Genomic DNA, 12,776 nt, shown 5'->3' with positions numbered 1-12,776 from the left:
GATCCCTGGGGGGAGGCCACAATAGAAGGATACAGCAGAGGGACCCCTGGGTGGCTCAGCGGTAAAGTGCCCGCCCTCAGCTTAGGGTATGATCCTGGAGTCCCGGGATCGAGTCCCACATCCCACATGCATGGAGCCTGCTTCTCCCTCTGCCTATGTCTCTGCCTCTCCCTCTTTGTGTCTCTCATAAACAAATAAATAAAAATTTTTTAAAAAGGATACAGCAGATTGAATGGATTGCTCTTAGAACATCTCACTTTGGAAAATTTTACTTGCGTGTATGGCTTTGTCAGCCCACTGGGGGGTTTGGGAAAGGCAGCTCACATGAGCTTGGGCTTGAAACTTAAGACTATTTCAGCTTCAGGACTCTTGGCTGGCTCTGTTGGTAGAGCTCGCGACTCTTGATCTTAGGGCTTGAGTTCAAACCCCACGTTGGGTGTAGAGATTACTTAAAATCTAAGATTTTATTTATTCTTTATGAGAGAGAGGCAGAGACACAGGCAGAGGGAGAAGCAGGCTTCCTGCAGGGAGCCCGATGTGGGAACTCAATCCCAGGACTCTGGGATCACGACCTGAGCCGTAAGGCAGATGCTCAACCGCTGAGCCACCCAGGTGTTCCACTTAAAAATAAAATCTTAAAAAACAACAATAACAAAACTGTTTCAGCTTCACGGTGACATCTGGACTGTGTTTCATGGGTGGGATCTGCCACACATGACTTTTGTGGCTTCCATTTCCTTGTAGGTAAAATGGGGTGTTGACTTAGCCTCTTCCTCAAGAGTTGGGGTAATGAGAAGAAAGCATGTAGCCCCTCTTTGCAGATGTGAAGTGCTCCGTGTCCCACCAGCTGTGTGGCTTTGGGAAAGTCACTCGACCTCTCTGTGCCTCGCTTTCTTCATTCATAAAAGGGGGCTAATAATCATTGCTACCTTATAGGATTGTTGTGGGGTTTTGGCAAACCGTTCCCACCTTGCAGATGAAGAAATGAGACTCAGGGAAAGTTTGTTGCCGGGGATCCACCAGCGAGTGGGGGTGACTCTCACCCATCTCCTTGCTCATCCTCCTTCCCACCCTGAGCTTCCTCTGCCCCACCAATGCAACCTCCGGGGCTGACTCCTGTCCTCACCTCCTCCCCAGTCCTCACGGTGTCTCCTCCACACTCCTACAGCCAGAAGTTGTCAGGCGAATACTTCAGGTACAAGGGCATCCCCTTCCCGGTCGGCATCTACTCACCCGAGAGCATCCGCATGGTAGAGAACGCTGATGTGCAGGACGACGACATCTTCATCATCACCTACCCCAAGTCAGGTACCTGCTGGGCAGGGCGGCTGGGGTGGTGGCCACAGAGCCTGAGAAAGGCTGATCCAGGGGAAAGGAAGCAGAAAGAACCGGGGGTGGGGGGGAGGCTCGAAGGGTGGGGAGGCCCGGTGTCTGCATCTGCTCAGAACCTGGGTGAGCTTGGCCTTTGCACCCTCCCCTCTGCCCAGTGTCACTCCTTCCTCCCCCCAGGTGGGCTCCCTGACCTCCCTACTAAAGCAGCGTCCCCATCCTGTCCCTCTTCATCCCCCTAACTGGCCTCTACATGTCTTCACAGCACCTGTCCCCACCAGCCACTATGGTGTGTTTTCGTTTGTTGATTTATTCTCTGGTTTCCCCCCACTAGCGTGTGAGCCCTTTGAGGGCAGCTAGGTTAGCGTGTCCGGATCAGCACTGCATTCTTTGAGTGTAAAACAGTGCCTGGCACATAATAAGTATTCAGTAAATATTTGCAGAAGGAAGGAGGTGGGGAGGGAGGGAGGAAGGGATGCTCTTCATTTTTTCCATTCCGTCACTGAAATGCCACTTATAGATCATCTGCCATGTGTGGAGAGACAGCTGTGGATAGGGGAGACATTTGCCAGTTTCTTGGGAGAGACAGACTTTATCTCAATATGCAATCACCTATGTTACTATATAATTAGAGTTGGGGTTGGTGGGTGCCCCCAAGGAAAGGTGCCGAGAGCATCGAATGTAGGTAACAAGAGATGGTCTGGGGGATGAGGGCAGGTTTCATGGGGGACAAGATGTCTATGTCGAGACCTGGAAGCTGCAGAAGGCTTTGAGTGGGAAAGTGTGTCCCACACAGAGGAGCAGCATGTGCAAAGACCCTGGGGTCGGGGGAGGCTTGATGGGGTTGGAGGAACAAGAGAAGGTCAGTGAGGTTGGGCCTAAGGCTGGGGGCACATGGGCTGATGAAGCATCCCTTAGGAGCCAAGGTAAGGCTCTTGTGGTGACATTACTCAAAGTCCCTCAGGGAGCTTATAGCGGCGAGAGAAGGGGCAGATTTCTACAATGATGGGGACTGACCACTTTATTTCTTTTTCAAAACATTTTTGAAAGTTTTCAAAATATGATACATGCCCTTTTCAGCATAGAGTTCTGTGAGGGGTATTTTGGGGGATATAATTCACATACCACACGATTTACCCACTTTAAAGCATACGATTGTGTGGCAGTAGCGCGTTCAGGGTTGTGCAGCCATCACCACAATCCATTTTAGAACGTTTTCACCAGGGGATCCCTGGGTGGCTCAGCGGTTTAGCGCCTGCCTTTGGCCCAGGGCACGATCCTGGAGTCCTGGGATCGAATCCCACGTCGGGCTCCCGGTGTGGAGCCTGCTTCTCCCTCCTCCTGTGTCTTTGTCTCTCTCTCTCTCTCTCTCTCTCTCTCTCTGTCTAGCATAAATAAATAAAATTTTTTTAAAAAAAGAACGTTTTCACCATCCCAACAAGAAACCTTGTACGCATTAGCCATCACTGCCCAAACCCCACATCCCGGACCCCAAGCCTTAAGGGAACCATTAATCTGTTTTCTGACTTTATGGATTTGCCTATTCTGGGCCTTTCATATAAATGGAACCCTGTAAGACGTGGTCTCTTGCGTCTGGCTTCCTTCACTTAGCATGTCGTATTGGGGACTCATCCATGTTGTAGCACGCATCGATGCTTCTCTCCCTTTTCCGGCCAAACACCGCTCCATGGTAGGGCATACTATTTTTTTTTTCTGCTTATTCATTTATCAGTTGATAAACGCTCAAGTTGCCTGCACTCTTTGATGTCATGGGCAATGTTTCTAGGAACATTGGCATACTGTACGTGGACATATGTTTTTATTTCCCTCCAAGTTCTGAGCTTTGAGAGATACATCCAGTCATATAACCACCATCGCAACCAAGATACAGTACAGTTCCATCACCCCCAAATCCCTTCACACCTTTTCGTGGTCAGCTGCTTCCTCACCCCCAGTCCCACCTCCACAACCATTGCTGTGTGCGACCCCTAGAATTTTGCCTTTTCCAGAATATCACAGAAATGGACTCATGCCATGTGTAGCCTTTGAGATTGACTTCTTTCACTCAGCATAATATACGTTAGATTCACCCAAGCTGGGTTGTTGCGTGCGTGTGTTTTAAGATTTTATTTGTTTATTCATGAAAGACACAGAGAGAGAGGCAAAGACATAGGCAGAGGGAGAAGCAGGCTCCCCAAGGAGAGCCCAGTGTGGGACTCGATCCTAGGACCCTGTGATCATGACCTGAGCTGAAGGCAGATGCTCAACCACTGAGCCACCCAGGAGTCTCATGTTTTTTGTGTTTTTTTATTTTTGTTTTGTTTTTCACTGCTGAAGAGCATTCCATCCTTTGGATGGACCGCGGTTTATCCACTCATCTGTCAAAAGACATTTTAGTTGTTTTCAGATTGGGTGGGTATGAATGCAGCTGCTATGAAGCTTTGCATGCAAGTCCATGCACGGAAACAGGTTTTCATTTTTCTTGGAGAAATACTTAGAAGTGAGGTTGCTGAGTCTACGGGTAGTATGTTTGCTTAACTTTTTGAGAAATGGCCAAGCTCTTTTCCAAAGTGGCTTTACCATTTTGTGTTCTTACCAGCTACACAGGTGAGCTTGCCAACCAAGTGTTCCATGCCAACACTTGATATTGACAGGGTTTGTAGTAGTAGTAGTAGTAGTTGTTGTTGTTGTTGTTGTTGTTGTTGATTTGTTTTTTTAAGCCTTTCTAACAGGTATGCATTGATATCTTACTGTGGTTTTGATTTGCATTTCCCTGGTATCCAATGACCTAGAGCATCTTTCCATATGCTCATTGGCTATCACGTATCTTCTCTGGTAAAGCATCTGTTCAAGTCTTTTCCCCATTTTTTTAAAGATTTTTTTTAATTTAATTTATTTATGATAGTCACAGAGAGAGAGAGAGAGGCAGATACACAGGCAGAGGGAGAAGCAGGCTCCATGCACCGGGAGCCCGACGTGGGATTCAATCCCGGGTCTCCAGGATCGCGCCCTGGGCCAAAGGCAGGCGCCAATCCACTGCGCCACCCAGGGATCCCTGCGCCACCCAGGGATCCCTTTTTCCCCATTTTAAAATTAAAATAATTTGTTTTCTCATTATTGAGTTTCGAGAATTTTTTTTTAAGTAGAGTCCAGCCCAATGTGGGGCTTAAACTCATGACCCTGAGATCAAAAGTTGGATGCTCTACCGACTGAGTCAGCCAAGGGCCCTGAGAGTTCTTAATATAATCTGAGAAAAACCCTTTATCAGATATGCCTTTTGCAAATACTTTCCCCCCCCTCCCCATCTGTGACTTACCTCTTTGGTGTCTTCTCAAAGCAGAAGTTTCTAATTTTGATGAAATCAAGTTTGTCCATGTGTTCTTGAATGGGTCAGATTTTGATGTCATAGCTAAGAAATCTTTGGAACGTCTTTTGTGTTTCCCTGTAGAAATTTTATAGTTTTAGATTTTATGCTTAAATCTATGATCTATTTTAAGATAATTTTAGAATATGGGATGAGGTGTGGACTGAGGTTCTTTGCCCACAGATGTCCAACTGGTCCAGCTTCTTTCTTTAATTTGATATGTATTAATTTTTTTCTTAAGAAGTCATGCATTCATATTTCAAAAGCTCGAGAGGGATGAAGGGTTTGTACCGGAAGATCTCTCTCCCTTCCTGTAGACACCAAAAGCCCCTGTGCATCCTCTCAGAATTTGCACGTACAAGCAGAAATGTGCATAAATGTATTTTCACTTTTCCCCATCAAAGTTGACACACTAACCACACCATTCTGTAATGTGGTTTTATTTGTATTTTTGCTTTCTTTTCTCTTGTATTTTTTTAGAGGGGTAGGGGCAGAGGGAGAGGGCAGGAGGAAATCATAAGTCCCCAATATGGGGCTGGATCCCACCACCCCGAGATCATGACCTGAGCCAAAATCAAGAGTCAGATGCTTAACTGACTGAGCCATTCATTCAGGTGCCCCTCTTTTTCCTGGTATTTTGACATCATCCCACCTTCAGACTGTAGACAAAGGACTTCCTTGTTTGTTTATTTGTCTGTTTGCAGTTCCATAGTATTCCATAATGTTGGAATTCTTGTTTAGGGCAGCCCGGGTGGCTTCAGCAGTTTAGCGCTGCCTTCAGCCCAGGGCGTGATCCCGGATCGAGTCCCACATCAGGCTCCCTGCATGGAGCCTGCTTCTCCCTCTGCCTGTGTCTCTGCCTCTTTCTGTCTCTCTCATGAATAAATAAATAAAATCTTAAAAAAAAAAAAAAAGGAACTCTTGTTTAAGCAGTTCCTTAATAAATTAGTGTTTAACCAGTATTAACTGGTTTTCAACCTTTTGCCTTTGTGCATAATGTAAACTTTGTACACCATGCAAGCTTTGTACACAACGTTGCATCTGGCGCATATAGGATTTGCACACAAATGCATTTATCTGTAGAAAAAACTCCTAGATGTGGAACTGGTTGGTCAAAGGGTCTGTGAATAGGCGATTTTGATGGCCATAGCCAAATTTCCCTTCGCCAAAGTTGTAGAAATCTGTGCCCTGAACAGCAGGCTTTGTTCAGAAGAGCTTTGAGACCAATGGTGATGGGCGCGCAACAACCTGAATACGCTTCAGGCCACTGAACTGTATCCTTTAAAAATGGCTACATTGGTAAGTTTTACATTATGTGGGGTTTACCACACACCCACAAAAAAAAAATGGATGAACTAGTCACAGAGGATTAAACCACCAAGGGGGGTATGGTTGGGTGGCTGCCTTTGGTTCGGGTCATGATCCCGGGATCTGAGATCCAGTCCCACATGGGGGTCCTGAGAGGAGCCTGCTTCTCTCTCTGCCTGTGTCTCTGTCTCTCTTTCTCTCTGTGTGTCTCTCATGAATAAATAAATAAATCTTAAAAAATAAATAAATAAACCACCAAGGGGTAAGGAGAAACCCCAATGGATACAGGAAGAGCCAACACAGGGATCCACCAATCATTCCCCCGGAGCAGAAGCAGAGGCCCAAGGAAATCTGCTGGGGGGGAGGGGGCGCAGGGGCTCTGGGTGTTCACGGCACTGCCACTGCCGGCCGCTGTCCATCACAGGACCCAGCTAGGAGGAGCACCCAGGAGCCAGGAAGAGAACCCCATCCTCCTGCAGGGCTCCTCCCACGCCCTCTACCGGCAGAGTTTGCCAGTTCACTAGGCGCCGGAGGAGAAACGTTCGCGGGGTCGGGCTCTAACACCGCAGAACAGGGCAACCGAGAGTGGTGAGAGTGGTTCGGAGGCCAGAGGCAATACCTTAAGAACGGGGACAGGGTTACTGTTAGAATCCAGGGATATAGGGGCGCCCGACTGGCTCACTTGGTGGAACGTGTGACTCTTGATCTCAGGGTCGTGGGTTCAAGTCCCATGTTGGTTGCAGAGATTACTTAAAAACAGACAAACAGGGCACCTGGGTGGCTCAGTAGGGGAGCCTCTGCCTTGGGCTCAGGTCATGATCCCAGGACCCTGCATCGGGCTCCCCGCTGGGAGCCTGCTTCTCCCTCTTCCTGTGTCTCTGCCTCTCTCTGTATCTCTTGTGAATAAATAAAATCTTTAAAAAATAATAATAATAAAATAAATAAAAGCAGACAACAACAACAAAACAGACAATCCAAGGCAATAGAATACTCCTAAAGGTGATTGTTAACATTATTATTATTATTGCTATTATTATTTCTCATCTGACTTGCCTATACTGTAGTCACCTGTAATTCAGACCTGAGAACCAGGTCACTGACGAGGTCCCTTCCTGCTACATGACATTTGCGGCTTCCCACAGCCATCAAAGGGTTACTTCTGAGAAGGGACAGTGAAAGGAGCTGAGACTTTTAAGTCCAGACGCCTGGATTTAATTCCAGCTTCCTGTATGTATTAACAGAATGCTTCTGCCTCATACATAAGCCTCAGAATCCCAGACATGGAGCCTACTAGAAGCTTATTTATCGTTCCTTTAAACTCCAGTTGGTGCAAGATGCATGGAGGGAAGTGGGGAGAAATCCACGCAGTCTTGAGCATTCTGGCTCTTTCCATCTTATGGCTCTGCCATCCCCGGGAGCCCCAGTTTCCAATGGCGTCCCCACATCCAGCCAGCAGAGAGGGAAGGGGGGGCATGTGGGAGGTGTTTATGGGCCAGGCCTGGAAATGGCTGCACATCGCTGCCACCTGCACTTACTTGGCCAGAACTCAGTCACATGGCCCCACATGTAGCTGCAGGGGAGGCTAGAAAAATGTGGTCCCCTCAATATTCCTGGTAGGGAAATGAAAAGGGGTCGGGTGGACGGTGAGCCAGTCTCTGCCTCACGCCACTTCCCAGCTTCTCCACCTTGGCCACCAGAGACTGTTTCTTTGAGCCTTGAGTTCCTGGTCTGAAATGCACGATAAGCAACCCCAGCTTCTCCACGGGCCCAGGAGGCATCTGTGCAGCCAAATATGTAGCAAATTGTGCAAATAATGCACCGTGAGAAATGCAACTCTGCTTCTCTCTGTCCTCCCCTCCGCCCCACCCCCATCTTTGATTACTTTGCCCAATATCATCCGGACAGGCACCAACTGGATGATCGAGATCCTCAGCTTAATCCTAAAGGACGGGGACCCATCCTGGATCCGCTCAGTGCCCATCTGGAAGCGGGCACCCTGGTGTGAGACCATCATGGGTGCCTTCAGCCTCTCGGACCAGCCCAGGCCCCGCCTCATGAGTTCCCACCTCCCCATCCAGCTCTTCACCAAAGCCTTCTTCAACTCGAAAGCGAAGGTGGGAGAGGAGGGAGGGGTATCGGGGTGGAGGAGAGCATAGCTAAAGGATGGATGCAGCACATACTTCTTGAACACCTACTATGTGCTGCCTGGCCCTGATCGAGAACAGTAGTAAATAATGTTCTCGCTCACACAGCAATGCCTGTGGGTAACAGGCAGAGGATAGATAAGGAGAATCTTCAATAGGCCAAGATGATAAGTTCACAGCAGAAAGGAGCAGAGCGTGGGGATGTCTGGGGGAAGAACATTCCAGGCACAAGGAAGAGCAGGTGCAAAGGCCCTGGGGGTGGGTGTGGCATGCCTGAGGCTGGTAAGGAAGCCTGTGTGGCCAGAGCCAACTGAACGAGAGGGAGAGGAGTAGAGATGAGGTCAGGGAGGTAACAGGGTCCAAACTGTGCAGGGCTGCGTGGGCTGTGGTGGGAACTTTGCTTGTACCCGGAGGGAGAAGAGCCAGGGCAAAGCTCAGAGCAGAGACCCAGGAGCCGACTGAGGGTCTCACGGGCGCCCTCTGGAGGGAAGGCGGGGAACAGACCACGGGGGGCGGGGGCGAGGACAGAGTCCAGGTGGGAGGTGACGGTGGCCCAGACCAGGGTGGTGGCCACGCGGGCGAAGGAAAAGGACTGAGTTTGGGGTGTATTTCGAAGGTGGAACCAGTAATAGGATTTGCTGACAGATTGGGTGTGGGTGTCAGACAGATGAGTCAAGGGTGACTCCTCGGCGTTTGGCTTAAGCAGCTTGGGAAGATGTGGCTGCTGTCACCTCGGATGGGGGGACAGGCGGGGAGGCTCGGGGGGGAAGATGGGAGCTCTGTTGCGGCCGATGGACCTCCGGGTGGAGGTTGCCAGTGGGCAGTGAGATAACTGAATCAGAACTTGATGCGACGGCTCTGGGCTGGGCATGCAAATCTATAATTGGCCGGTGGATACAGAGAAGGGGAGTAATTAAAGCCAGGCGACTGGTGGGATGACCAAGAAAGTGAGTGGCTGGCCGCAGACCTGGGAAAGGAGACAGTTGCCAGTGAAGGACGCATCCGATGGGGCTGGAGGGGGCTCGGTTGTGAAACATGAAGCTGATAAACAAAGTGGAACCAGGTGACCAGGGCCTTGAATGCCAGGGCCAGGGGCTGGGACTCTGCCCCAGAGCGCTGGAGAGTCGAGGAGGATGGGGTGAGCTCTGGGTGTAGAAGGACCCTCTGGGGCCATGTGGAGGTTGGGAGGCTGGGAAGGAGGCTGAGGTGAGGAACCAGGCAGGAACGGATCAGCTGGGGCCTTGGCTATGGGACTAGGAAGGAGGCTCAGTGCCTCTCACTCCGATCTCCTGCATCCTGAGCCCTACTCCTTCCTCCTCCAGTGTTTATTCCCTGAAGCCAAACTGTCACTCTGTCTGGTCCAAGAACAGTCCTTCTGTCCTCCTAGAATGTGTTTGCATCCTCTGGGATGAGGGGAGCTGAGCTAAGCTTAGAGGGGCAGTCCCCCAAGAAGTCTACCCCGAGTCCTTCCTGCCGAGGGCTCAGAAGAGAGAAGGCCTGGGGGCAGCATGCAGTCTTTGGGGCTGGGGTCCTGCCCGTATCTGACCCCTTCTCGCCTCTCCCCGACACCCACACGCACAGGTGATCTACATGGGCCGGAACCCCCGGGACGTGGTGGTCTCGCTCTATCATTACTCCAAGATTGCTGGGCAGTTGAAAGACCCCGGCACGCCTGACCAGTTCCTGCAGAACTTTCTCAAAGGCGAAGGTGAGGACTGGGAGCCAAATGAGGTGGGGAGGGCGCCCTTCGGGTTTCCAGGCAGGAAGGGGGCGGAGGAGGGACATGGAGGAGAGAGAGGCAGAGACACAGGGCATGACTCACAGTGAAGGAGACAGGAGCACAAGAGAGCGAGAGATAGCGCCAGACACGGAGATGGGGAGAAAGAACCTGAGAGACAGAGACACAGAGCAAGCAGGAGACAGAGGGAAACAGAGACAGACAGACACAGAGACAGATACAGAGAGACAGGAAAGGAGAGAAATAAAAAGAGACAGAGATGCAGAGAAGGGACAGAAACAGAGAGATGGGGAGACAAGGATTCTCGGGGTGCCAGGTGTGGGAGCATGAGTGAGGTGTCCAGCTCTGAGGGACCAGGCCGAGGGCTACATGGGGCTAGTGAGGCCCCCCCAAACCCCAGCGGGGGTGCTCCTGCTGCCCGGCCCTCATCCACCTGCCCCTCCGCCCGCAGTGCAGTTTGGCTCCTGGTTCGACCACATTAAGGGCTGGATTCGGATGCAGGGCAAAGAGAACTTCCTGTTTATCACCTACGAGGAGCTGCACCAGGTGATTCCCCCCACCCCACCCCACCCCCCCTCCACCCCTCCTCGCACCCACTTCCCTTCCCACAAGGCCTGCTCTGTGACCCCGACGCACCAGGTACCGGGGCAAAGCAGTGAACGGAGCAGGGTCCTGAGCTGGAGAGGGGCGCAGACAGATAAATAAAATAGATGGCAGCTTGGAGAGCAGAGCTAAGGAGAAAAGGCAAGCGGAGGAGGAGGAATGTGTGCGGAATGCAATTTTTAAATGGGGTGGTCAGGGAGGGGTGCCTCTGGGAGAGAAGATAACACTTAAGCAAAGATCTGAAGGAGAAGAAGGAGCCATGGAGGTATCTGGGGAGGGTGGGGAGAGCCTGGGGCAGAGGGAACCAACCGCCTGTGCAAAGGCCCTGAGGTGAGAGCCTGCTTGATGTGTTCCTAGGGGAGCAAAGAAGCCCCGTGGCCAGAGCCATCTGAGTTGGGGAGGGGGTGGGAAATGTGGGCAGAGGGGGCAGGAGGCACAGGCAGGACCTTGGCTTTTCTCTGAGGAGGTGGAAGCCAGGGGTGGGCCCCGAGCAGGGGAGGTGATGGGATAGATGAAGTCATGCGAAACGCTGGCGCGTAGGAAGTGAGCTTCAATGATGGTTGTGACCTGAAAGCCAGAGGGGAGAAGAGGAAGGAAACAGCCTTTGGAATTAGATGGGGATCCTGTCTGGACCCCATCAAATGTCCCTGGAGCAGGCACTTGGGATAAAAAAAAAAATGCCTTCTGGCTGGGGCAGTCAGGGAGAGCTCCCTGGAAGAGGGTGCCATGCGGAATGCCCACTGCTCTGCTCGGCTGCTGGGACGGTGCTGCAGGCTTCTAGGGGAACAAGTCACAGTGAATATAACCAACCATTCTAGATTTGTTATTTTTTAGCGAACACTTTTTAAAATTTTTATTCATTCATTCATTCATTCATTCATTTGAGACAGAGAGAGAGAGCAAGAGAGCACACATGCACAAGTGAGGGGAGGGGCAGAGAGAGGAGAGGCAGACCATTTACTGAGCAGGAGGCTGATGCGGGGCCTGATCCCAGGCCCCAGGACCCTGGAATCATGACCTGAGCAGGCGCTGAAACAACGGAGCCACCCAGGAGCTCCATTCTAGAGCTATTTTATTTATTTATTCATGAGAGACACAGAGAGAGAGAGAGGCAGAGACATAGGCAGAGGGAGAAGCAGGCTCCATGCACCGGGAGCCCGACGTGGGACTCGATCCCGGGTCTCCAGGATCGCGCCCTGGGCTAAAGGTGACACTAAACCGCTGCACCAGGGAACCCTGGGTGGCGCAGCTGTTTAGCGCCTGCCTTTGGCCCAGGGCGCGATCCTGGAGACCCGGGATCGAATCCCACGTCGGGCTCCCGGTGCATGGAGCCTGCTTCTCCCTCTGCCTATGTCTCTCTGCCTCTCTCTCTCTCTGTGTGACTATCATAAATAAATAAAAAATTACGACAAAATTTTAAAAAAATAAAAATAAATAAATAAAAATAAACCGCTGCACCACCCGGGCTGCCCCCCTTTTTAGATTCTTAACAAAGATGTTCCCAGAGGCTGGGTACCCGACAAGCTCCCATTAGATGCTCCAACACTAAGCTCCCCAGACATGCTTTCTTCTTGTAGGTGCGTTTCATGTATGTTTTGTATTCTTCCTCCCACTCACTCTGGAGTGGGAAACACCTGAATTTTTGTGTCCAATAAAACTTGGGGCACCTGGGTGGCTCAGTCAGTTGGACTTCCGACTCTTGATCTCAGCTCAGGTCTTGATCTCAGGGTTGTGAGTTCGAACCCTGCTTTGGGCTCCATGCTGGGTGTGGAGTCCACTTAAAAAAAAAACCCTAAAATCTCTCAGAGCCTCAGACATCCCATCCTTTTTTTTTTTTTTTTTTTAATGATAGAGAGAGAGAGAGAGAGAGAGGCAGAGACACAGGCAGAGGAAGAAGCAGGCTCCATGACGCAAGCCCAATGCGGGACTTGATCCCGGGACTCCAGGATCGCGCTCTGGGCCAAAGGCAGGCGCTAAACCGCTGCACCACCCAGGGATCCCCAACATCCCATCCTTAAAATGGGTGGGAAAACCTGGGCTCACGGGGTTGCCACAATACCTGACACTGGCATATTATTACCATCTGACAAGGAATGCCACCGTGTTAATATAGTGTGTAAACTAAAAGTTATTAGGTTCTGAGCAAGTGCTTATCTGATCAGTAGTAACAATAGCAGCAAATGTCCCCTGAGGGTAACAGAGGCCATGCACCAAATACTGCACATGGCTTATCACATTTAATCCTCACCCAGTATGGACAGGTGAGTTACCTGTTAGAGCGAACCACATA

At 50.6% G+C, this 12,776-nt stretch overlaps 1 protein-coding gene across 1 annotated transcript in view; it reads left to right on the top strand.

Moving 5' to 3' along the window:
- SULT2B1 (sulfotransferase family 2B member 1) overlaps positions 1-12,776 on the top strand; it is a 34,441-nt gene that overhangs the window by 18,004 nt on the left and 3,661 nt on the right. The window contains exons 2-5 of the mRNA XM_038528363.1: positions 1,169-1,308; positions 7,907-8,115; positions 9,727-9,853; positions 10,335-10,429. Coding sequence (XP_038384291.1) covers positions 1,169-1,308; positions 7,907-8,115; positions 9,727-9,853; positions 10,335-10,429 — 571 coding nt within the window. The remainder of the gene's footprint in view (positions 1-1,168; positions 1,309-7,906; positions 8,116-9,726; positions 9,854-10,334; positions 10,430-12,776) is intronic.

This window comes from Canis lupus, chromosome 1, assembly GCF_011100685.1.
Source record: "Canis lupus familiaris isolate Mischka breed German Shepherd chromosome 1, alternate assembly UU_Cfam_GSD_1.0, whole genome shotgun sequence".
In the NCBI taxonomy this organism is placed as follows: domain Eukaryota; kingdom Metazoa; phylum Chordata; class Mammalia; order Carnivora; family Canidae; genus Canis; species Canis lupus.
This window is presented reverse-complemented; position numbering and strand designations above follow the sequence as displayed.